Here is a 27,806-nt window from a genome sequence, read left to right as displayed (position 1 = left end):
ATAAATATATATATATATATATATATATATATATATATATATATATATATATATATATATATATATATATATATATATATATATATATATATATATGTTTCAAATGTTAACTATTTAGATTACCTTGCTAGGCCCCAAACATGGGGCAAATCTTTATTTCCTGTTTTCAGCCTATCTTGAAGGCTATCGAACAGGCAGTAGTCACACCGGACAATTCATATATTTGTGTAAATTACTAACAAAGAATTAAAGGGAAACTGGGATGCATTTCTGACTCCTTAGTCGTCCTCAGGTATGGCTGGCTGAGGACGACTAAGGAGTCAGAAATGCATCCCAGTTTCCCTTTAATTCTTTGTTAGTAATTTACACACACACACACACACACACACACACACACACACACACACACACACACATATATATATATATATATATATATATATATATATATATATATATATATATATATATATATACCGTATATACTTGAGTATAAGCCGACTCGAGTATAAGCCGAGACCCCCAATTTCACCCCCAAAAACTGGAAAAAGTTGGTGACTTGAGTATAAGCCGATCCGCCGTTCTGCAAGCCTCCGCTTCGTTCAGGCTGCTTCGTTCCACAGCGGAAAGAAGCAGGCAGGCAGGGGGCGGAGGAACGGAGACCCGGCGACGTTTGGGGAGGTTTGGGCGCCTCTCCAAATATCCCCAAACGTCGCCGGGTCTCCGTTCCTCTGTGCCCTGCCTGCCTGCTTCTTTCCGCTGTGGAAAGAAGCAGGCAGGCAGGGCACAGAGGAACGGAGACCCGGCGACGTTTGGGGATATTTGGAGAGGCGCCCAAACCTCCCCAAACGTCGCCGGGTCTCCGTTCCTCCGCCCCCTTCCTCCCTGCTTCTTTCCGCTGTGGAAAGAAGCAGGCAGGCAGGGCACAGAGGAACGGAGACCCGGCGACGTTTGGGGATATTTGGAGAGGCGCCCAAACCTCCCCAAACGTCGCCGGGTCTCCGTTCCTCCGCCCCCTGCCTCCCTGCTTCTTTCCGCTGTGGAAAGAAGCAGGCAGGCAGGGCACAGAGGAACGGAGACCCGGCGACGTTTGGGGATATTTGGAGAGGCGCCCAAACCTCCCCAAACGTCGCCGGGTCTCCGTTCCTCCGCCCCCTGCCTCCCTGCTTCTTTCTGCTGTGGAAAGAAGCAGGCAGGCAGGGCACAGAGGAACGGAGACCCGGCGACGTTTGGGGATATTTGGAGAGGCGCCCAAACCTCCCCAAACGTCGCCGGGTCTCCGTTCCTCCGCCCCCTGCCTCCCTGCTTCTTTCCGCTGTGGAAAGAAGCAGGCAGGCAGGGCGCAGAGGAACGGAGACCCGGCTTCGTTTGGGGACTTTTGGGGAGGTGCGCGCGCACCTCCCCAAACCTCCCCAAACTTCGGCAGGTCTCCGGACGGCGGTGGCTTGGGAGAGGTGAGCGCGATCCCGGAAGCTCCAAAGCCTCGGCCGCGCACAAGTCCTCAGTAAGTTTTTTTGTTGACTGGAGTATAAGCTGAAGTGGAATTTTTCAGCCCAAAAAGTGGGCTGAAAAATTCGGCTTATACTCAAGTATATACGGTATATATATATTCGCATTTGCATGTTTTATGAGCAGTGGTTAGAATGCAGTATTGCAGGCTAACTCTGCCAACTGCCAGCATTTCGATTCTCATAGTCTCAAAGTTGACTCATCCTTCCAAGGTTGATAAAATGAGGACCCAGATTGTTGGAGGCAACATGCTGACTCTGTAAACTGCTTAGGGAGGACTGTAAAGCACTGTGAAGTGGTATATAAGTCTGCTATTGCTTTTGAACTGCTAGGTGGGCAGGAGATGGGGCAAGGACGGGAGCTCACCTCGTCACTCAGCACTCAAATCTCGAACCTAGGCTGTAAGCTTTTCAGTTGACAAGCTCATCATCTTTAACCGCTGAGCCATCATGCCCCCTTTAATTAGGAGATTAGGAGAACATTATGTTCTATAAGAATGAAAATTTCTGCATTCTATTAAGCAAAATAGGAGAAGTAGCTTATCTATTTTCTAGCAATATGGCTATTTAACGTTCATATTTTACATGTCAGTTAGTGGCCCCATATTTGATATCATCTTGATAATGCATAATTGCGATCACTTTTATTCTTATAAATTAAATGCACCAAATAGATTTAGATAGTGAGGTGTTCTATTCTTTTCTTGGTTCAGAACAAAAGTTTAAAATTTTATGGTTTCCAGATGAACCATGGCTTTAGATTCATGACATCTTTTACTTAAAAAGTAAGCATGTTAAACTGTCAGTATTATTTTTATTTTAGCTTTTAAAATAAAACTGCCATGAGAAATTCATTATAGCATTTGAATGAAGATTAAGATTACTCATAACTACAATGGTGAATGAACATGGCCACAATAAAACTTCCTACCCTTTTTAGTTCTACTAAGAAGGCAAGATAAAAATAGTACAGCTCACACATGCTGCTCACTGTTTTATTTAAGGTTCCTTTTGTATTTCTAATTTCAATTGGTGAAAATCAGGATTTTAAAAATTCTGATACCTATGTTAGTCTGAAAAAAATATATTTTTATAAATCCCATTCTTGAATTCATTTGAAATGCTATAAATAAATGAATAGAATTAAACCAGATGGTAGATAATTCAAATTCTTAGTTAAGAAGCAGTAATATTGACCTCAATCACTCTGGCTTCCAAATAAATGCTTAAGATGCAAATAAGCAGAAATGACAGCTGTTTCTTCAAAATATAAACAAAAACCATTTTCCATTATAAGCAGCATGTGTAGTGCATTGATATCTGGAATACCAATATATTAATTCTAAAGCAAATGCCAAATATAGCACATATAATAAAGAATGGGTTGAATGCATCAGCAGCCATTTGCTATCCACATATATAAAATTAAATTTTAAAAAATGCTTGAAACACCCACAAATCATCACATATACACATTCCTGCATAATTATAGAGGGATACAAGAACTCTGACTTGAAGCCTAGCAACAGTATCTAAGTATTAGTTAGTCTGCTAATCAACTACCAAAACTCACACACCACCACCTCAATGTGTTTCATATTTAAAATAAAATCTCTCTTGTTTCTATCTTCAGAGCAGCCGAAGGAAAAGGAATATGATAAAACAAACCTTGTTCACTTGAAGAGGAACAACCCATGTCATTTAATCCATTGGATAATTCATCTCATTACAAACAGCCAAGGCAATACAAAATAAAAAGAAGATTTAAAAATAGATTATCCAAGTCAAAGGATTCTTGGTTTGCAACATATTTCAAATGTGCAGACCCGTATTTAAAGAGATAGTCCAGATTCCTATATATATTATTGCTAGTTTTTTGCGTCTCCATCCTATAGAGGCCCTAGTAAATGCTGTATGGCAAATGCTTTCTAAAGCTTCAGTGCTCATTTAGTCACAGACAGCTGTAGACTGGATGAAAACAATCAGGGATTAACTTTTTTTATTCATCGTAGCCTTTAATCTATTACTTTCCCTTCAGATAAATAAAAACATAAAATGTGACAACTAACTGCAGTACAGCAAGCAAGGATAACATGTCAATCAAGGATATTTATCTTTTGGACACTAAAGACTTTCCTTCTTAAAAGATGGAACACTGGTTATAAAACATGCAGTAAATGAAATGATGCAGCTCTCAAGAATAATTTAAGGTGCTTATTAAAAATACTCTGATGTATCTGTAATATTTATATAAAAGGCTTATTAACATTGTGAAATTTGAATAACTTAAAATAAATCACATTTAGTGTAATATTTAAAATACAGGCACCTATCAAAGAAATACTTGTGACTCAGCCAAAAAACCTTATTCACTTATTAAATGCCTATATATTAAAGACCAGGATCTTGTTTGTCCTATCAAAAAAATGCTGTAAAATATATTTAAGTATGTGCATCTTTCCAACTAAGAATTTGATTTTTTTAAAGATATGAAACACACATACTGCTCATTTCTGATCAAAAAATAGCTCTACGAGTGTACAGCAAGTGATTTACTACTGAAATGACATCAACCGCAAGCTTATTTAGATGCTATTTTTATGTGGAAACAGGTCCTAGCTTCATAAGTTTTCTTAGCTTCCCTGTCTATAAAGGAAAGTCTAAAAATGTGTGAATATAATGATCAAATGCAATTTTTCTCTTGCCTGCCTTCAGAAGTGTGTGTGTGTGTGTGTGTGTGTCTGTGCCTGTGTCTGTGTCTCTCTGTGTGTGTATGTGTTGACTTCTGGCAACTAACTGCCCTACAGTTTTCATGGCAAGATTCTCAGAAGTGGATTGCCTTTTTATTCCTAGGGCTGAGAGACAGGGACTGGGTATAATCAAAAGTATAACTCTGGCAAAATATGTTTTCTCTGATTAAATCTACTGCTGTAAATAAATTGGAGCTGGTAAATCCCACATATATATAGCCATAATAATACAGGCAATCCCTGAGTTACGAGGGTTTCCTTAGTGAATGTTCGAAGTTACATGATAAATGCCCCCCAGTGTTTATGAGCAAGTCCCAAAATTATGAATGTTGCCACACCATGGCAGTCGTACTGCCTTACAAGTGACCAGAGTGGCACTGCAATATTCACCCTTGTTATTCCCTCCCTCCCCACACTCGCCTCAGGTCTCTCTAGGCACCAGGCCTTCAATACTCCAAGACATGCGGAAGCATCCCCCAGCCTCACTTTCGGGCAGCAGCGACCTGGAAAAAGCCACAGATGCCTGAATCCAGCCTCCGGAGGCAGGCAGAAGCATCCCCCAGCCTCAGATCCGGACAACAGCAGGAAACACAGCAGAGAGGAGACAGATGTTTTAAAGGTGAGTCCAGCGCGGAAGGAAGGGAGGGGGAAGCATGAGGTGTCTTAGTGGGTCAGGGACACCTTGGGAGCTTGTTCCACCAATAGGCCCTCCATGGATTCCCCCCCCCCCCGAGATACCTCATGTTCACTTAACGAGCCACATGCATCTTAACGAGCAGGGAGTGAATCACATTCAAGGTACGAGATTTACTCCCACAAGTTTTCGAGTTATGAATGGAATGGGCAGGCTCCATTCCATTCGTAACTCGAGGACTACATGTAATAATAATAATAGTAATAGTAATAGTAATAGTAATAGTAATAGTAATAGTAATAGTAATAATAGTAATAGTAATAGTAATAGTAATAGTAATAATAGAGTTGGAAGGGACCTTGGAGGTCTTCTAGAGCAGGGCTTTTCAACCTTATCACAGATTGTACCACTTTTAGGACATGACAATATTTGAGCACCACCAGTGCTTAGCAAGGTGTCAAAAACTTTGATGACTAAAAAGGGGGGGGTTTACTGATTAGATTCATTTGTTGTTATAGAAATGGCTAGTTTATAATATTATGGAAAAGTAAAAAGTTGAGGTTCAATGTTAATGCTTCCTTCTACTGCAACAGAGGAAGTCTGTTCTTTTTCTCTTCTCCCCCACACTTTCCCCACCTTTTTCCTCCCCACTGTGTCCTACTATTTGCTTTTGTATTTTTGTACTCCAACCTGCTGCTCAGGCAGGAGAGCCTATACCATTTCAGACATATGGCTGTCTAATCTCTTCTTAAAAACCTCCAGCGTTGGAGCACTCACAACTTCTGGAAGCAGGTTGTTCCACTGATTAATTGTTCTAACTGTCAGGCAATTTCTCCTTAGTTCTATGTAGCTTCTCTCTTTGATTAGTTTCCATCCATTACTTTTTGTCCTGCCTTCAGGTGCTTCAGAGAATAGCTTGATTCCCTCTTCTTTGTGGCAAACCCTGAGATATTGAAACACTGCTATCATGTCACCCCAGTCCTTCTTTTCATTAAACTAGACATACCCAATTCCACCAACCATTCTTTATATGTTTTAGCCTCCAGTCCCCTGATCAACTTTGTTGCTCTTTTCTGTACTCTTTCTAGAGTATCAACATCTTTTTTACATCATGGTGATCAAAACTGGGTGCAGTATTCCAAGTGTGGCCTTACCAAGGCATTGTAAAGTGGTATTAACATTTCACGTGATCTTGATTCTATCCCTCTGTTAATGCAGCCTAGCACTGTGTTGGCTTTTTTGGCAGCTGCAGCACACTGCTGGCTCATATTTAAGTGATTATCTACTAGGACTCCGAGATCCCTCTCACAGTTACTACTATTGAGCAAGGTAACCACCTATACTGTCACTGTGCATTTGGTTTTTCTTGCTTAAATGTAGAGCCTTAATTTTTTCACCATTGAATTTTATTTTGTTAGATAGCGCCCAATGTTGAAGTCTGTCAAGATCCTTCTGTATCTTAAGCCTATCTTCTGGAGTGTTGGCTATTCCTGCCAGCTTGGTATCTGTAAATTTGATGAGTTCCCCATCTATCCCCTCGTCCAAATCACTGATGACAATGTTGAAGAGCACTGGGCCCAGAACAGAGCCCTGGGGCACCCCACTACACACTTCCCTCCATGTAGATGCAGTTCCATTGAGGACCACATGCTGAGTACGGCCGGTCAGCCAGCTATGAATCCATCTGGTGGTGATGCTGTCTAACCCACATTTTTCTATCTTATCAAGTAGTAGGTTCCGATCTACTTTATCAAATGCCTTACTGAAGTCCAAGTAAATTATATTCACAGCATTCCTTTCAATATTCTCTAAGTAAAAAGATCCAAAAGATCCAAAAAAAACCACAGGAAAGATCTTCCCTCTTTATCCAATCACACATTTGACATATCTTCTAGATGAAAAAACTCTTAAAAGACGATGTATAGCATTGCACTGCATTGGTCATTCCCCTGGTTTGTAAAAGTGTATTAGAAGCATTTTTTTCTGATACTCTTCTAACAGAAGTAATATTTTGATAGATATCAATAGAAGAAAATATATGTATCTCAGGGTTGAACTCTGAAAACCTTAATGTCATCTGAGCTTGATTTTTTTTAACTTGCAGACATTTTGTTATCAAACTAATTATTATCTTCAGTGCCAGAAAGCAGTGGATGTTACAATCCTTACATTGTATGTTTTATAAGATTTCTGTTTTTCATCTGGTGCTACAGAGCATTTTGATTTACTTAAGATATTTTAAGGGTTTCAGTGAATGTGCATGCAGTGGTAATGCGATGTGGTTGTAATAATCTGTAGTAAGTAGCAATATAAACATAGAGCAAATCCCCTCCCTTATAGCATTGAAGGTATTACCTGGTCTGGTAACAAAACATCTGCAAGCAAGCAACCAAGCTTAGAGAGCACCAGGACTCCACATTTTGATAAATATTAGAAAATAATTATTAGTTGAAATATCCATTACTCTTTCCTTGTTGACATATTCATGAAGCTTAATGCACAGGACTCTTACCTCTCTTTATATTAATATTTTAAAATATATTTTCCAATATTAAATAATGTTTGGACTTTTTCAAAGTATATTTTTAATCAATTTTATATATCAACAATTATTTAACATATAATACAAAAAATATTTCATTTTATTCTCATTCTATATAATTGACTAGTCAGTGGAATAACTTCCATACAAAACTGAACAGAAATCCCAATGTACATACCAATATCAGTTTCCTTATGGTTCTTGATAAATTCAGCAAGCTCAAAATTTCCAGCAATTATTGCCACCTGAAAAATTATAAAACAGGTTATATCCAATAATTAGTGTATAATTTATTTAGTTATATTTATTTAGTTATATTTATATACCGCCCTATTCCCTGAGGACTCAGGGCGGTTTACAGGGAATTAAAAATCCAAAATACAAAAATTAAGAACAAATTAAAAAGTATTAAATTAACCCTGTAGTCAGTTAAAAAAAACCCAAATTAAAAATTCTTCCTCAGTCTGGGCCCGAGAGCTGAAAAAGCCAGGTCTTCAGGCCCCGGCGGAATGATCGGAGGTCGGGGGCAGTCCTCAGCTCCACCGGCAGCTGGTTCCAGAGGGCAGGCGCTCCCACTGAGAAGGCCCTATCCCTGGGTGTCACCCGCCGGCAATCTCTCACCGGCGGAACCCTGAGCAGACCCTCCCTGTGGGAGCGCACTGGGCGAAGGGCGTTTGATGCCGGCAGCAAGTGTTCCCTCAAATATCCCGGACCCAGGCCATGTAGGGCTTTATAGGTGATAACCAGCACCTTGAATTTCACCCGGAGGGCAACCGGAAGCCAATGCAGCTCGCGGAGTAGAGGTGTTACATGGGAGTATCGGGAAACCCCCATTACAACTCGTGCGGCCGCATTCTGCACCAGTTGAAGCCTCCGAGTGGTCTTCAAGGGCAGCCCCATGTAGAGAGCGTTACAGTAGTCCAAACGGGAGGTCACAAGCGCATGAGTGACTGTGCGTAGGGCGTCCCGGTCCAGATAGGGACGCAACTGGCGCACCAGGCGAACCTGTGCAAAAGCCCCCCTGGTCACGGCTCCTATGTGATCTTCAAAATTGAGCCGTGAATCCAGGAGGACGCCCAAGTTGCGAGCCCTATCAACGGGGGGTAACACCTCACCCCCCATCATTAGAGGTGGAATAACATGGTTAACCCGGGACGCCGATACGCACAGCCACTCGGTCTTGGCGGGATTGAGACGAAGCCTGTTTCTCCCCATCCAGACCTGAACCGCCTCCAGGCACCGGGACATCACGGAGAGGGCATCACTGGGTTGGTTCGGGGTGGAAAGAAAAAGTTGGGTATCATCAGCATACTGGTGATACCCCACCCCAAAACCACGAATGATCTCACCCAGCGGCTTCATGTAGATGTTGAACAGGAGAGGTGAGAGAACCGACCCCTGAGGAACTCCACAAATGAGAGACCTCGGGGCGGATCTCTGCCCTCCTGTCAACACCGACTGCGAGCGGCCCCGGAGGTAGGAGGAGAACCACCGTAAAACGGTGCCTCCCACTCCCAACCCCCTGAGACGCCGCAGCAGGATACCATGGTCGATGGTATCAAAAGCCGCTGAGAGATCTAATAGGACCAGGACAGAGGAGCAACCCCTGTCCCTAGCCCTCCAGAGATCATTCACCAGTGCGACCAATGCCGTCTCCGTGCTGTATCCGGGCCTGAAGCCCGATTGGTACGGGTCCAGATAATCAGTCTCCTCCAGGAACAGAGGGAGCTGATGCGCCACCACACTCTCAACAACCTTCGCCAGAAAGCGAAGGTTGGAGACTGGACGATAGTTGTTTAAAACAGCCGGGTCCAAAGCAGGCTTCTTGAGAAGGGGCCTCACCACCGCCTCCTTCAAGGCGGCAGGGAAGACACCCTCCTTCAAAGAAGCAGTTATTACTGCATGGAACCAGCCTCGTGTTCCCTCCCGAGCTGCATAAGCTAGCCAGGAGGGGCACGGATCCAACAAACAGGTGGTGGTGCTCAGTCTCCCCATGATCCTGTCCACATCATCAGGGGAAACAGGGTCGAACTCAGTCCAGATAACATGCTCAAGACCGCCTGATTCCTCCACGTCGGACTCTGCCCAGTCAGAGTCCAAGCCGGTCCGGATCAGAGCGATTTTGTCCGCCAGATGGTGACTAAACTCCTCGGCTCGTCCCTGCAAGGGATCCTCTCTCACCTCCTGGTTAAGGAGGGAGCGAGTCACCCTAAACAGGGCGGCCGGGCGATTATCTGCGGACGCGACAAGGGCGGCAAAGTAGTTAGACTTCGCCGTCCTTATCGCCACAAGATAAGACCATGTAATGTACAGCATGTTATAAGTTTCAAATTCTAGGAATATATAGATGATGAAAGACCTCCACAGCACAATCTTCTGTATGTTTTCTAACTACTAATGAGTCGTGTACCTAAAAAGATAAAAGTGCCTCTGGGGTTTTACTCTGCTAATTAGAGCCAACTTTGGGAGGCAGTGTTCATCTCTGTTTCTATAAACTACTGAGCCAGTGCTGTCCAACAATTCCACAGTCCTATGGCCAGCATAATGTCACACTGAAGGGCAAAGCATAGGCAAAACATGGAATGCTGTTACCTGCCCACCAAAGTGGTACCTATTTATCTACTTGCATTTACATGCTTTCAAGCTGCTGCAGTGGCACAGGCTGAGGCAAGTGACAGGAGCTTACTTCATCAAATAGAGGTAGTACTCAAACAACCAGTGTCTATTAAGCCACCAAACCACTATACCTCCCCAGTCATATACCATTAAAAAGCGGCTTTAATTTCTATAAACATGGATTTTAAACATAGGACTGGTCAACGGATGATTCACAAAAACATATGTTGGCTACAGAATTAGCAAAAGCACATTTGGCAACAACACTCCATAACAGTGACATGTGACAACATTTTTCCACCAATAGGCAAGCAAGTACCAGAATAAAATGCAAACATAAAAAGCAAATAATAGAAGAACATGTTATTATCAATCCACAAAAGTTGATAAACTTTTTTTTCAGTTTTCAGTTCTTAATTTTGCAGTCCTAAAGACTTACGGCAGAATTTGATTTTTATATATAAAAATTATTAGAAAAAGGAAAATATTATTTGAATGCTATGTTTTTAACTGAAAATATGATCACACAATATTAAAACAAAACGTTGGAAGGGATCATTTTAGCCATTAAATATAACTCTCCATTCACCCTAAGGATCTAAATGAAAACATACCCTGTGAAGCTTATCACTCAGAATAATGATTTGAAATTAATATATAGGCATGGATAATCCACTTAGACCAGAGCCATAAAGACTGGATAAACCTATAAATTTAATAGATAAACATATTTATTTATGCAGGTATTTATTAGTGTTACCATTTATTTTGTGCCTGTTTGACGATGATGATGAAGGAGGAGGAGGAGGAGGTAGTCGTGGTGGTAATAATGATGATAATTTTTCTTTTTATCCCCTGGATTATATCATATGATAATCCACTCAATTTAAGCTTAATAAAGCCCAAGCTGCTTTGGAGCATTAACAGTATTAGTCTGGGAACTACACTACATTTTCAGTTTGCAACTGAAATCTCCATACAAAGAATTGTTTGATAATTTCCATTTTAGAAATGATCTTGTCTCTTAGTCATTTAACTATTCAGTTATCTATAAACATTACTAGATTTTGATAAATATTATTCTGATCATCTTACATTTCTATGAAAAACTGTTCTCCCTTCTATGTTTATGTTTATGTTTATGTTTATTGGACTTATATACCGCCCTTCTCCCGTAGGACTCAGGGTGGTTCACAAGGAATTTAAAATAACAATACAAATTACAAAAGTTAAGAACAATTAAAATAATTAAATTTAGATGTTCAGAATCTGAAACTGCTTATCTTTTTGACTGAATGTTATCAGAATTTCAAGAAGGCGATATTGAAATAAAAAGAGAATGTGAATGAACATATAATGCCAAGGTTTGGTGGATGTTTCCTTTATTTTAAAAGCAAGTCATCCAACATGCAGTATTATCATTCTGGAAAAGCAATTGTCCCTTAAATTAGTAACTGCATTCAGTAACTTGTGGTGTGCCAAGAAGCCCCGGCTTCAGTGCAAGTCAGGGCTTCTTGGAACATCACAACTCCGGGGCTACAAGAAGCATTTGAGGTGCAGTGCAAAGCTGAGCCATATCAGCCCAGCATCCAGATCAACGCACAACCCAAGCAGCACGGTTCAAAGCCACACACACCCCGCAGTCTGAGGCCCTCGCTTCCCTGTGCTCCACTGTCCCAGCTGAACTTTGCCATCCTCTTGCTTGCACTGCTGGCAAGATATGCCCAGTCTGGCCCTTTTCAAGGCAGCTGCTACCATACAAGTCTTCTTCCTGAGCGCTTGGGCAGAAACTGCTATACTCAAATGCTGGAAGGAGGCTTTGTGTGGGTAGCACTTCCTTGTGAAGGGCCAAGCTGGTGTTGCTTGGTCAACAGAAGCAAGAAGGGGGTGAATAGAAAGCTGAGAGTGACAGAGAACAGGGTAGCAGGAGCCTTGGAATGCCTTGGCCAATACATATGAAGGAGACAAGTGGTGGGGAGAGACTGAAGTGCCCATGCAGTCATAAATGTGTGCAGGCTACCAAGCACCCTAATATTAATCATGTGACTGTCGGCGACTGTAACTTAGGGGACTGGACATAAATTCCATTTGTTTAGCACCACTGTAACTTCAAATCATCATAACACAAGAACTACCTAAATTCTCCTGTAGGAATCTCTGATACAAATCAAAAGTCATGTTTCTTTCTCTGATGGCAGCTCATCTTTTCTTAAAGGTATGGGTAAAGTGGAACAAAAGTAGGAAAACAAATGTATATATACCATTCCAACAATTCAACTCAGATTAAATAGTAAGAAAAAAAAATCAGTCGCTAAATAATGTATGTAGACTAATGACTTAGGTTCATTTAAAAACTAAAAACTTAGTCATCAGAAAAAAGAAAACAAAAGAATAAAAAAAGTAAAAAGTAAAAAAAATCACTGTCAACAAAAGTGCGTATAGTCAAGGCTGTGGTCTTCCCAGTTGCAATGTATGGCAGTGAAAGTTGGACCATAAGAAAGGCTGAGCGGCAAAGAATTGAGGCCTTTGAACTATGGTGCTGGAGAAGACTCCTGCGAGTCCCTTGGACTGCAAGGCGATCAAACCGGTCAGTCCTAGAGGAGATCAATCCCGACTGCTCTTTAGAAGGCCAGATCCTGAAGCTAAAACTCAAATACTTTGGCCACCTAATGAGAAGGAAGGACTCACTGGAGAAAAGCCTAATGCTGGGAAAGATCGAGGGCAATAGAAGAAGGGGACGACAGAGAATGAGGTGGCTGGATGGAGTCACTGAAGCAGTAGGCGTGAGCTTAAATGGACTCCAGAAAATGGTAGAGGACAGGAAGGCCTGGAGGAATGTTGTCCATAGGGTCGCGATGGGTCGGACACGACTTCGCAGCTAACAACAACAACAAAAAAAAATCAATAAAATTATATTGCAAAATTCATAGTAATAACTCAGCTAATGCAACTCATCTTTTACATTAAATACAGAACGTAAGAAATTTTATTGCCTCTTTCCTTTCCCCAAAGCCAATTCAAAGATTGAAAATTGACAAAATTTATTAAGTTAAACATTAATCAACACACCCATATTCTTCTAGGAATACATTTTTTCTCTTTTTGACTGCAGCCCAAATTTAACACAGTCCATGTTTGATAAAAAAAAATGCCATCTTTAATCCATAACTTCCCTTCCAAGAATCCAGTTTATCAAACTGCTGATGCTTAAACAAGAAATCCATCAGACATATCTGTAATGTACTGCACAGTATGGAATAAATTACCTCTCCAACAGATGAATTGGAGTCCATTTTAAATATTGATGGATATCAAAATCTATTGTTGAATTAATTTCACATCAGACTTTTTTTTACATCTAACAAAGGCAATAGAACTCATCCATTGTTATCAGAATAAAATGCTAAAATGACTCTCCATAAGTCTAATAGCGTTAAAAGCTTGATTTGGATGAATTACTATAGTTAATACCTTATGAAAAGCAGTTGGCAAAAATTTTGAGTCTCCATTTGATAGGAATGTTGGATAATACAGGCAGTCCTCAACTTACAACCGTTTGTAAGTTGTAAGTAATTCAAAATTACTATAGTACTGAAAAAAACCTGACATTACTATTTTCACATAACAGTTGCAGCAATCCCATAGTCACATGATCAAAACTCATGCACTTAGCAAATGGCATATATTTATGACAGTTGCACTGTCCTGGTGTCAGGTGATCACTATTTGTAACCTTCCCAGCTGTTTCCAACCAGCAAAGTCAATGGGGGAAGACATTCATTTAGTGACCACATGGTTCTCTTAAAAACTGCAGTGATTCACTTAACCACTGTGACAAAAATGGGCCAAAGCTCAGTTAACAACTGCTTTCCATAGCAATGGAAATTTTGAAATGTTGCAAGATGTTGCAAATTTTATTCCATTCACATAGCATGGAATAATTTTAAGTGGGCTGGTACGTCCTTAATGTATTTCATGAATACCCCAAAGCATTACCTCATATTTATACAATGACAATCTATTTTAATCAGCATTCAACATTTACCACTTAAAATTTAAAGAGAGACAAGGTGTAATTATTAAACTGAAATGCTGTTGACAAAAGTCTGATGTAACACAATAAATCTGTCATGAAGTGTGATTTTTCAGAACAGTGTATCATTTATTAATCCAATTTGTCTTTCTGTTGAATCCACAAACATTCTTATCCTCAGAACCTCCTAAATAAGTAATGTGAACATTTTTTTCAAAAAAAAAATTCATTTCCATTTCCTGTCCTCTCTATTTTTATTTACCTTCACCTCCTGTAGCTTTCTCTTTAGCCTGCTAATTGGCAGTAACTAACTGACCCTGGGTGATCTTGCAAACTAAGCAGGATTAGTCTTAGTATCAGTGGGAAAGCATCCATAAATCTCCGTAAGCTAGGCTGGAAAGTTGAACAAACTATCCCCAAGAAAACAACAACAAATCATTTCCAAATCTGTGATGTCATAAAAGGTCAAGTTCAGATTGAACTAGATTTTACCTTCAACTCATTCCAGCATCATCAGTTTCCTGCTTCTCAGTAAAAAGAACCTAGCCACACCTCTCAATACTTGAGAGTTCTTTGATCAGGTCTGGCAGTGGCAAAGATATGCTGTTTTTGACATAGTGTTTTACGTTCATTAATATTAACATAAGTGTATTGGTTGCCAGTTTGCTTCCAGATCTAATTCAAGGGGTTGGTTTTAACCTTTAGGACATTCACAGCAGGCTACCTGAGGGACCCTGTTATGTATTGGGCTTGCTTGTTAACACCACGTGGTAACGGCTGATAGGTTGCGAGAGCAGGGAGCTAGCTAACGGCTCCCAGCATCTCAGACAACCTGTCTCCAGCGCTGCTATTGGTTGCCCCTAGGCAGCAATAGGTTGCTTCAAACCTATTGGCCACTGCCCAGGAGCCAAGGTATAAATTGCTGCAGCTGCAGCCCTGTTCTCTAGTTCAGATCCTGCCAGAAATAAACCATGCTCTTTGCTGATCTCACTCGCCTCGTCTTCATTCCTGCGCAACGAACCCAGTACACAACACTGGCAATGAAGGTGGGATCCTGCTTCTCCATCAGAGCTGAAAGTCACTAGGGAAGAGGCAGCGCACGCCTGGCGGGAAAAGCAATTCCCCCCCCTATGGTTGGCTAGAAAGCCACGCTAGCAACCAAACGCTCAGGACCTGTCCCTGAGCAATGAAGAGGCAGGATTAGAAGAAACAGAAGCCAGCCGCAAAGACCAGCAGAATGCCCAAGGTCAGAAGGCTGCGAGAGTTCGACATCAAGAAACCAGAAGGATGGCTCTTGTACCTGTCCCAGGTCGAGAACTACCTTCGGGCGAACCAGGTTCCAGAGGATGGACTAAAGGCCGCCACGCTGCTGTGTGTGTGCAGCCCAGCGACGTTCGATCTGCCTGAAAACCTGTTTGCGCCCACGCCGTTGGAATCTGTCTCCTATGCTGAACTGAAGAAGAAGCTCGGAGAACACTTCCAACCAAAGATGTTGGTGATTGCATGGCACTACGCCTTCAAACAATGAATACAGCAGCCGGGAGAAACCGCATCTGAATACATCGTGGCCTTGAGGCAGTCCGCACACCTATGCCGATTTTCAGACGTTGAAGAGTGACTTTGAGACCGGCTCATCTGCAGCCTCCGCAATTGAGAGCTGCAGCAAAAACTTTTTGCCAGAGAGGTCCTGTCATTCGCAGGTGCTCAGAACGAGGTCACGGCGGACGAAGCTGCTGGTGGAGCCATCTGAACGATCCGGCCCGCCAAAATGACACAACACAAAGAAGCCTCCACCACGAGTACGCTGAACTCACCGAGGAGTGAGAAGAAGACACCGAAGTCAACAAGCTGCACAGACAGCCCGACCCACAGCACTGCAACAGCAAGCAGCAAGAGACTAATTACAAGGCAAATCCCTTGCCTAGAAGTGCAGGTTGTGGCGGCTGCCACCAACACTCAGACTGCAGGTTCCGGATAGCCATGTGCTGGACCCGTGGGAAAACCGGCCACATCGCAGCAGTTTGCAGAGGTCACCAGAGGGACCAGCCATCACATCACCAGTCGGACGATCCGACCAGGAGAGGTACCGGGGCCCCAGGGCTGTTCAGCATGGGTTTTTGCTCAAGCCGCCGAAGTGTATGTCGCACTGGGGCCCGATGTCCCCTTAAACCCAAGTATAGACTCCAGGTGGAGCTCCCCTGTAAGATGGAGCTGGACACAGGCTCCGCCGTTTCCATTATTTCTCTGGACACATTTAATTCCGTGTGCAGTTGCAGTAGGAGATGGGCTAAGCTGAGGCACCCTGACATACTTTTAACAGATTTCCAGAACGCAAAAGTTGTAGTCAAGGGTGAAGCCACCTTGGCCATTAAATTTAAAGGGTTTTCGGGGCACCTGGATGTTGTTGTAGTAGGGGGCCAGAGAATGAGCCTCATTGGGCTTGATTGGTTTGATGCACTAGGCATCGAAGTAACCAGTATCAACCGGACACAAGTCACGAGTCTAGTGTCACTTTGCGAGGACTTTGCAGACGTATTTGATTCAGCCCTAGGAACTTACACAGGCCCACCAATAGCATTTAAATTAGACCCAAAAGTGGTTCCCATCAGGATTAAGCCTCGTAGGGTCCCCTTTGCCCTCAAGCACAAAATTGACATGGAACTACACAAGCTTGTGAAACAGGGCGTGTTGCAACCAGTAGATGGTTGGGAGTGGGAAACTCCTATTGTAACACAACTTAAAGCCAACGGGGAAGTCAGAATATGCGCAGACTACAAATGTACTCAGACGCCTGGCGGGGACCCTTAAACAGCACGCATACCCAGTCCCAATGGTGAGCCACATCCTGGCATCTTTGCAGGGTGGCACCACTTTTGCAAAATTAGATTTGGTGCAGGCCTATCAGCAACTACCTGTTGATGAGGCCACGGCCGCAGCACAGACAATTGTGACCCACAGGGGGTCTTTCAGAGTAAAGCGCTTGCAATTTGGGGTCAGTGTAGCCCCGGGCATTTTTCAGGGAATCATGGAACACCCACTCAAAGGCATCCCAGGGGTTTGCCCCTATTATGACGACGTGCCTATTGCCGGAGAATCCACAGAAGTGCTAGCAAGGAGGCTCAGAGCCGTCCTGCAGAGGCTGCATGAAGCAGGCCTCAAACTAAAGAAGAGCAAATGCAGAATTGGGGTTCCCTCGACTGAATTTTTGGGTTTTGGCATTGATGCCAATGGCATCCACCCAGCTGAGTCCAAAGTAAAGGCCATTCAGATGGCACCTAGCCCTAAAACAAAAGGAGAGCTGCAAGCATTCTTGGGCCTCCTCAACTTCTACCATGCATTCGTTCCTAACAAGGCTGCAGTGGCAGAGCCACTTCATAGGCTCTTAGATAAAAAAGCTTCTTGGAAATGGACCAGCATTCATGAAAAAATTTTCAGGACCTGAAGGCACTTCTGTCAGTCAGTTCCACTATCACTCATTTCAGAGAGTCTAAACCAGTCTATTTAGCATGTGACGCATCCCCATACAGGGTGGGGGAAGTTTTGAGTCACTTAGAGAAAGATGGAACCCAGGTTCCCATTGCATTTTATTCAAGGATGCTGTCCTCTGCTGAGCGTAATTGACAAAGAGGCATTGGCCATTGTAGCTGGAGTTAAAAAATTCCATGACTACTTATATGGCAGGGATTTCATGGTCTTCACAGACCACAAACCATTATTGTGGTTATTCACCAGACAAACAGACACCCCACATATTATCCCCCAGAATGCTGAGATGGTCTATTTTTTTATCAGCTTACACGTTTAAGCTGATTCACAAACCCGGCAAAGGAATGGGCCATGCAGACGGCCTGAGCAGGCTTCCACTGGCACAAATTGAACCAGACCTGTCCCCAGCAGCCCGTGTATTGTCCATCCAGGACTTGCCAGAATTTCCTCTCCATGCAGGGGACATAGCTGCAGAAACAGCACCTGATAAGACACTAAGTAGAGTACTTTCTTGGGTACACACAGGATGGCTGGATAACAGCCCAGGGCCTGAATTCCAGAGTTATTTTACTAGAAGACACAAGCTATCAGCTCAGAAGGGTTGTATCCTATGGGGGAACAGGGTCATTGTCCCCACCTCACTAAGAGACAGGGTCTTACAATCACTACATGAAGGTCATCCGGGTATTGTCCGTACGAAAGCTTTAGCTAGAAGCTACTTATAGTGGCCAGGTTTAGACAAGGCCATTGAAGCCCAGGTACATGGATGTTACACATGCCAGCAAAGAAGGCCTGAAATGCCGCACGCTCCAATTCACAGGTGGGAGGAGACTCACACTCCCTGGTCTAGAATTCACATAGACATCGCTGGGCCCTTTCAGGGACAGCTCTTTCTTATAGTGGTCGACAGCCACTCTAAATGGCTTGAAGTAATTCCAGTTTCTAACATGACTACTGCTAGGACCATTCAGGTGCTTAGGAAACTCTTTGCCACACATGGGCTGCCAGACATCATAGTATCTGACAATGGAGCCCAATTTACAATGGCAGAATTTCAGGCATTCAGAGCAAACCTCATCAGGCACGCAATGTCAGCCCCATTTCACCCTTCTTCTAATGGTCAAGCCGAACGGATGGTCCGGACCACAAAGGAGTCACTGAAGTGTATAGTGACTGGGGACTGGCATCACAGATTGGCAGATTCTTTACTTTGTCAGCATTCCACGCCCTGCACGGCTACAGGAAAAAGCCCAGCAGAGCTTCACTGGGGGAGGCGACTGATCACGAAACTGGACAGGTTGCATCCAGCTAGGGTGCAGCAGAAGCTTTGTGCCCAAAACCCCCAAGGGGGCTGCAAGTGGGCGACAGGGTGTGGGCCAGGAACTATGGCCATGGGAATTTGTGGGTACCTGGAAAAAATACTAAAACATCAGGCCCCCTCTCTTACGAAGTGGGGCTGGAAGGCAGGCGAGTTGTATGGTGCCACATAGATCAGCTTAGGAAGCATTTTCCTGAATGGCCACAAAAGGAGGACTTTGTCGTAAGTCCTTACTCAGGTCCACAAACTGGCAGCCAAGCCAGCCCATGTATAGACCCTGAAGGCTCACACAGCCCAAGCAACGAGGAGTTGGCCGTAGAAGAGGGCAGCCCAGACGTGCAACATGGGTCCCCTGATGGAGAAAGCCAACCTGATGGCTACAGCCGCTGTGCTAACTCTGCTGAACAAATTGACTCTGGGGTGGGCCAACCTGGAAAGGCCAGCCAGAGAGCACCAAGCCACTCAGAATCACTTGAACTAATAGACACTGGTCTACCCAGCCTCATGGGCAAGCTGGTAGGCCAGGACATGCCTGGGTCCTCCAGGCATTCCACAAAGCCACGCAAACCTCCTGCCTATCTGAAAGATTTTGTTTTGTAATAATAAAGCTATAATGTTGTATGTACCTTGTATTTAATGCTGACCTACAAGATTGTAATGGACAATGGAGCTATAATGTTGTAAGTACTTTATTGTGCTGCTAAGTGGAACCTATTCACACCAGTGTTAAGTCTTTGTAAAGTGTATTGCTGTAATGACTATTGTTGCTATAGTGTTGTTCGTTCTAAGGGGGGAGGGGTGTTATGTATTGGGCTTGCTTGTTAACACCACGTGGTAACGGCTGATAGGTTGCGAGAGCAGGGAGCTAGCTAACGGCTCCCAGCATCTTAGACAACCTGTCTCCAGCGCTGCTATTGGTTGCCCCTAGGCGGCAATAGGTTGCTTCAAACCTATTGGCCACTGCCTAGGGGCCAAGGTATAAATTGCTGCAGCTGCAGCCCTGTTCTCTAGTTCAGATCCTGCCAGAAATAAACCATGCTCTTTGCTGAACTCACTCGCCTCGTCTTCATTCCTGCGCAACAAACCCAGTACACAACAGACCCCATCTCTCCAGTTACATTAGCTCACTCCAATAAATCCAGCAGAGAAGATATCCTGTGGGTACCATCAGCTACACCTTGTGTAACATTCTTCACCTACAGACCTGGTTATATTACCAGGCCTGGGGCTCCCACAAATCAGAGACATACTTAGATGGCTCAATTTCTGAGGTGGCCATTTTTATCCTCTTTGCTTTTGTTGTTTTTAGATGCATTGTTTTATTTGATTGTTGTATGCATAAAAAGAGCCACATTTGGTGAAATGGGTGGCTATACAACTTTAATTAACATTAGTATAAATGAGAAAACATCCTTGCAATCTAACATTTTTATCCTATGCAAATGGGCAACTTTTCCTTACTTTTAAGAAGCTAATTTTTCTGATGGCATCCCAGTTTCCTATGTTTTAGAAGGTATCAGATTTTGTTCCATATACAATCTAATGCAAACAATCTATTTTAATGATATTTTTTACTAACAATATATTTTAAAAAGTAATTGACATTAAAAATATCAAACAATATTTTCAGGGCCTTTTTTATATGTGGGTATGATGAAACTTCCTGGGACCTGACAATTAAAACCATGGAAAAGTTTATTCATAGTGTAGATGAATGTTAGCAAGTGTGGCATTTGCTATAACTGAATATGCTTAATGAATACATCTAGAGTACCTGCTAGTAACGTGTCAGTGTATGTGTTTCAGTGATTACCTCTCTGTAGCTTAATATACATGATACAGTTCCTTTTTCAATTTTAATTGGAGAGATTCAGTGTCTAATATTAGAATTTACAGTAATCCATTTTCCCACATTTCCACCAAAAGATCTCTTCCTGCTAAAGTTTAATCCACTATCCTTTGAATTTCTGGGGATTAAAACAACATCATTAAAAGAACAGTTCTTGTTTAATTTATAGAGTAAAATAAATAGATTTAACAACAAAACCTGCTTTTCATGTTAAATCAAAATTTTCAAACCTGAAGTCTCAGTACTGAAGCAATAGGCCTGGGCAGCACTTTTACATTCAACCTCCCAACAGTGCTGGTACGACCACAGAATCAATGTGCAATATGTTTCAGCTGGGCTGTCCTTCTCAGCTGCTGTGTGATCATCAGGAAACAATGCAGCTGCCTGAAAGATCTTTTTTTTCTTTCTTTTCTTTTTTCTTTTCTTCCTCCCTCCCTCCCTCCCTCTTACTTTTACACCCTGCCCTTCGTATTAGGATGCCAACTCAATCCTGAGAGACATGATGAAAAGAAAAGAGTTTGGAGACCAGTTGTGAAACAGGCCAGAAATGAGGATTACGTAGTTTATGCCAACACCGTCATTAAAAATCAAAATAAAACATAAAATGTTGACATGAAACTTACTAAAAGGCAGAATAGCCACCTTTTTATAGTAGACTGGTTCCTTGGGGCGTGTGTGAAAGCCCTAATAAGCAGGCATATACATAGAATGAAGGCTACTGCTAAGCTTGTAAGCCGCCCTGAGTCTTCGGAGAAGGGCGGGATATAAATGGAATTAAAATAATAAAAAATAAATTATGTTTAGGTACTTTACAAGCTGTCAGATATGTTTTATGTTGGTCACAACAACTAACAAGACTAATTTTAAAATACAGTCATACTGTATAGTTTTTACTGTGACAAAAAGTTTCAAGAAATTATTCAATGTTAGTTTGGTGCTCCATCAAAATAATAATTGTAATAATATCTTCTGAACAGAATAAAATTATTTGTAATTAAGTAAGCCTACATTAAAATCAAGACATATAATGGGGGGTGTAATATAAATGTTAGAAAATAACATTTGAAAAGGCTGTGATGTCAAAATGAAGTCTGATGAAATAATTTCAAAGAAAGATCTCAATTTCAATTCAAAACATTAAACAATAACACTGTCCAACATTAATTTATTCAGAGAGGAAAATCATTGTCCATTAAGCCTTGTAATAAGGTAGCCGTCTCCATCTGCCTTCTTCTGAAATCCAGAATTTGTGGAGGAGGTTTAGATTACTAAACAGATGATGGGAGACTGGAATGATCAGCTAGATGAAAACTTTAAAGTTTTTTGCAATTATTTCTCAAAAGCCTGGATATATTTCAAACTGATTTCTGGTCACAGTTTTATTAGAAACTATCTTAGTCATTCTAATCAATTACTTGAATAGCAGAAATATGACTATGATTCTATTGGATATAACCTCAAAAAACCACCAACATAAGATTATCTTAATACTGATGACTTTCTGTCACTTAGACCTGTCTAGATTTTCACAATTACTGGTGGATTCCATTTGATCTCACAATAAAGTGGCTTTCATGATATTATAAATATTGAAAGAGGGAGACACTAGAGCAGGGGTGTCAAACTCGCAATGTCACATGACCTGTCGCAATGTATCGTGACTTTTTTTACATTGCTGGCAATGTGACGGGTGTGGTTTTGCCATGACGCATTTGGCTCGTGGGCTGGCAGTTTGCACCAGAGTCTAAAAGTTACTTGGCAGTAGGAGAAGGGGAAAAATAGGCTTCCTGAAATTACTTGAATTTGTTTGAAGTGGAAAACAAGAATAAGGACCAATTAAATACAAAAATGTCTCAAACACTTTAGTGTCAATAGTCATCTCTTTTTGTTCCTGATTTTCCTGTTATTTTGAAATCTCTATACCTAACCTCTATTTATGAATCTGATTTTACCCTGGCTTCTGTTTTCCTTCATGATGTGCTCCTTTTTTTAATCTTTGGCTGCTTCTTTTTTGGTTAAAAATTTTGGGGAGAAAATTATCATAGACATAGACATAGAAAAGCAGTTGCTGAAGAATCACCCAAGAAAGTATTTATGAGTATATATTAAAGTGGGATTGTTTAAAAGGCCTTTATCATGTTTACCTGTGAGTCATATAGCAACTTCTGCTCATTTTGCAATGCTGATTTCAGAAAAGTTCATGTTATAGATTCTCTCTACTGTATATAACACTACTATTATATAAGCTACAGATCTTCATTTCATTTCATTGATTTCATAGTGCATAAATAGTGAAACTGCAGCAATTCCTATTGCAAAAAATAAATAAATCTCTATATCCATTCTATAGATTCAACGAAAGGAACAGACACACTAGCATGTTTTAACCAACTCCTTTTAAAACTCATTAGGACTGGAAAAGCCAAATAGAGCTATTGTTATATGAGAACAAACAAGTTTAGAAATAATAATGTCTAAAAAGATAAGGCTATATCTTAATCTTTTAATTCATCACTTATCTGTATGTTTAATGTACACAAGCTTTAATATGCTTACTCAAAATAACAATAAAGGAAAATATTTGTAGCTTAGGGTTGAATGAGGGGGTCCTTAGTGCTCTCTGAGCTTCTTGCAGACGTTTCATTAGTAGCACTGAGTATGGTACCTAGTTTGGGTAATGAAATGTCTGCAAGGAAATGACCAAGATCAAAGAGCACGAAGGACCTCCCTTAATTCAAAAAAGTATCTGGATTTTTTTGAATTTGTTATAACAAAACACTAAAATTTGTTCAACACAGTAAATGATCTGTTTTACAACCTAAGAATTTTTTTTACCATAAATACTTTACACTTATACTTTAAAAGCACAGGTTTACACTATTTTTAAAAGTATAAAGCTAGCATTTATAAAATATTAAACAAATTACTTATACAACAATGCTTATGATTATTTTTAACTATGATATTAACTGCTGTAAATCATCTGCATTCCAATGAAACATCCCAAGATATACAAAGAATATCTGAAAACAATTTGACAACAGACACTCATATTTTTTCTAAATATTTTATACTACCTAGTATGTACAAAGCTGTCCTGCAGGTTTCAAAACAATTAGATTATGTCTTAGTATTTATTTTAATACAGATATTGAAAATATAATGCAATTTTGAGTTTTATATTAATATCCCAGAATATTTCATTTGCAATTTTTAAACTTTGCTAAACTATATCTATACTTTCCAAAGTAATCTGCTAAGTCCATGCTTAGCCATTAAAATTATATCACTCCAAAAATTAAACAAGTTTAAAGTACTTGATTAGAGTAAGACATGCAAACATTTAGAAACAGCAAGGGAAATAACAAAAAAAATAGAAATGTAATTAACACAACCACAATTAATAGAAGCTTAACCCATGCTGTACAAATAACCATACAAACACACACACACCAATTTAACTTTTCATTTTCTACCATACAGTCCTAGTTCCCATTTTTTTCTTGGTGAGCTTTACCTTTCAGATTCTTTCAAGAGTCAATTTTGACTGTATATAAATCTTGTGTCCTTGATAATACCAAGCTTCTTTCTGTTGGTCTTTTTAATCTATTTTCTTTCTACCACAGAATTTTTTTAGCCCTAATGCATACTGATTCTGTCTCAAAATTTAGCATCACATGTTGTGTTTGTGCACAAAAATTCTCCTAGCAACTCTGGTTTAGTATCTAACATTTCCTTTATTCAAGCTATGATTCATGGTACCATCTGTAGTTAAGATATTGACAGGCAGTAGTTTTAGAATAGTGATTATATATTTGTTCAACAACTAGTTTTAGCACTTGCAAATTTAAATCATGGGGGAAATCCAACATTTATCAGACTACATTTGCTAAAACATTGCAATATTTCTTTTTAAGGGGATGCCTTTCCATTGTACAATTTCATAAATATGAAGCTTATTTAAGAGTCAAACAAGAAATTTAAGAAACATACATTGCCAAGACATGACCTACCTTTTATTAGAACAATCATTTGGGGCTGCTTTAGGAAAGAAATTTTCAAAGTGAGGTTCAGTTATAATGTGCGAAAAAGAGACCAGCTTGTCTATCTTTTTTTTTAAAAAAGAAGCTTCTCCAGCAGATAAGTCTGTGCATTTGTTTCCTAAAAATAACCCCAAAACCACCTTCTAAATGAACAAAACATAATTCCATTTAACATATTCTCAGCTACTGCTACCTGGAAGATAAGAACAGGATTGTAGACCGTGAAAGATAAAAGTAAATCATTGCCTCTCATCCTATAGTCCTCACAAGAGCCTCCCAAAACTAGTATTCATACAATCTTAACCACATCTTTCCCTCCATAACCACTACTAAACAGTAAGCAAAAACCCACACACTGTTCATAAATTCATATTTTATTGAATTATACTGTATAACTAGAGCTACAGAGAAATGATTTCTGTTATACTTCAGTCTTGAACATGATATTATAATATAGACAATTATGTTCATAAAATTTTGCATACAACTAGGTATGGCTGGTACAGAAAACCTAGCCATTTTAAAGAATCCTATGACTCAAGTTAGGATTATAGTATTACACACCGAGAAAGGAGATAAAATCTCTCCTGCTTTGCTCCATTTCAGTTTCCAGTACATAATCATTATTATGGGATGGCGGCCTGTCTGCCCGCCGAGCACAAACTCACTGATGTATGAATGGACAGGAGTAAATGGTGTTTGGAAGCAACGGGGCAGTGAGGGAGTGAATGAGCAAATGGCGTTTGGAAGTGACGGGGCAGTAAGTGAGGGAGTGAATGAGAAAATGGCGTTTGGAAGCGATGGGGCAGTAAGTGAGGGAGTGAACGAGCAACCTTGAGGCAAAATCTGGAGCAGGAATCCTGGAGTGAGGAGGAGTGCTGGAGGAGTAATATCTCCTTAAAAAACTTGGTCCAGCTGGCCCGGCTAGTAGCACCTCGTAAGGGTCCCTTTACAGGGTTACAGAAGAAGATGGTCAATGTTTTTGAAGGTGTAAGAGGGCTTTATGCCACAACGGTGGGTAAAACGGCAGAACCATCTTCTAGGAAAAGGGAAACTCTGATTTCAAACCTCCACTGCCTTGTGGCTATATCTACTACTGGAAAAAGCTTCAGGAGTCAACCTCGAGGAAAAATCTGGACCTGGAGTCCTAGAAGTAGTTCGTGACTGTGTACAATCACGTTCTGGTAACTCCTGTGACGCAGCTGGAACTAATCATATTGGCTTCTTTGTTCCATTGGACTATTTCAGCAACGTGGAGAGGGGGGAATCTGCTGCCTGGGTAACAGTCTATCCTCCATATTAATCTACCCAAGCCTCGTGCTCTGGAGAGGACATTCCAGCTTTGCATACAGCATTGAAACAACATGGGAAGTGGCAGTTACTTGTTATAAGTCTTTGCTTGATTGGCATAGAGTGTGATGCCAGGGGCCACTTTCGACGGTGGGAGAGGTCATAGTACCTCATTGGGCAGCTACCGCCCACCTTAAGCTGGGCAGCCCCCACCCAGTAAGGTGCTGCCCTGCCATGGTTTGTTAACCTCACAGGGTGCATAGGGTTTAGGGTCAAAGCCAACAAGCAGATTGATAACTCTGCACCATGCAACAAACATAAAAAAAATTAGCCCTAAAGTTGGGCACTTGGAATGTTTGGACAATGCCCCCCGGCCTTTCTGAAGATTTGCAAGAAATAGATGACGCATGTAAGACAGCTGTCATCGACATGGAGCTGAACAGACTGCAAATGGACATCGTTGCCCTTCAAGAGACAAGGCTGTCAGACTCAGGATCTGTTGAGAGAAACGTCTTGTTCTTCTGGCAGGGAAAACCATCGAATGAGACTAGGGAATACGGGGTTGGCTTTGCGGTCAGATACACCCTACTAGGATTCATTACTCCACCTGCTGCTGGAAGTGAAAGAATTCTGTCCTTGCGGCTCCACTCATCAGCAGAGTTGGTTACACTTATTAGTGCATATGCACCGACACTATCATCTTCAGCTGAATCCAAAGACAAATTCTATGATGATCTGGCTGCTACTATCAAGAAAATCCTTGAGGAAGAACCACTGTTTATCCTTGGCGATTTTAATGCCAGAGTTGGAGCTGATTATAGTTCTTGGCCCACTTGTTTAAGTCAGTCCGGCGTTGGGAAGATGAACGAAAATGGCCAACGCCTGCTGGAGTTTTGCTGCTACCACGGTTTTTGTGTTAGCAATACATTCTTTAAAACAAAGCCTCAACACAGAGCCTCTTGGAGACATCCAAGATTGAAGCATTGGCACCAGCTTGACTTGATTATTACCAGGCACTCCAACCTTCCCAGTATTACAATCACACGCAGCTATCAGGGTGCTGGTTGCGATACAGACCACTCCTTGGTGTGCAGCAAAATAAAACTGAAAACAAAGAGATTGCATCACTCGAAGAAGGAAGGAAGACCATGAATCGACATCAGCAAGACCCACAATCAGGGCAAAGTGGAGGAATTTGCACAAGCACTTAAGGAGACTCTCCCAGGCCCGGCTGAAGCAAATGCATCTGAACGACGGGAATATTTCAAGAATACTGACACCGCCTTGTCAGTATTGGGTAAAGAGATCAGAAAGACAGCAGATTGGTTTGAAGCCCATTGGGAGGAGCTGACACCAGCCATCGAGGAAAAAAAGGAGAGCTCTAATTGCATATAAAGCCTGTTCCAGCGAGTGCAACCTACAGGTTCTGGGAGCTGCTCGTAGCCAAGTCCAACAGACCACCCACAGATGTGCTAACGATTATTGGCTGCAGCTTTGCTCTCAGATCCAGATAGCAGCTGACACAGCCAATATTAAGGGGATGTATGATGGCATCAAGCAGGCCTTAGGTAAAACACAGAAGAAATCTGCCCCTCTGAAATTTGCTACAGGCGAGGTTATCCAGGACCGAGCACAGCAGATGGCATGCTGGGTGCAGCACTACTCTGAGTTATATTCCAGAGAAAATGGGGTAACTGAAGAAGCATTAAATAATATTGAGTGCCTGCCTGTCTTGGA

The 27,806-nt window shown here is 41.5% G+C and overlaps 1 protein-coding gene across 5 annotated transcripts in view; it reads right to left on the bottom strand.

The window, feature by feature from the left end:
- The window catches only part of SHANK2 (SH3 and multiple ankyrin repeat domains 2), a 394,189-nt gene that overhangs the window by 297,613 nt on the left and 68,770 nt on the right, over positions 1-27,806 (bottom strand). For all 5 annotated transcript variants that reach the window (XM_083374122.1, XM_083374125.1, XM_083374126.1 and 2 more), the window contains one exon: positions 7,613-7,679. In XM_083374122.1, the coding sequence (XP_083230248.1) occupies positions 7,613-7,679 (67 nt within the window). The remainder of the gene's footprint in view (positions 1-7,612; positions 7,680-27,806) is intronic.

Source organism: Vipera ursinii (genome assembly GCF_947247035.1).
Source record: "Vipera ursinii genome assembly, chromosome: 1".
In the NCBI taxonomy this organism is placed as follows: Eukaryota; Metazoa; Chordata; class Lepidosauria; order Squamata; family Viperidae; genus Vipera; species Vipera ursinii.
The sequence above is the reverse complement of the archived record's forward strand: the minus strand, read 5'-3'. Positions and strand labels throughout refer to the sequence as shown.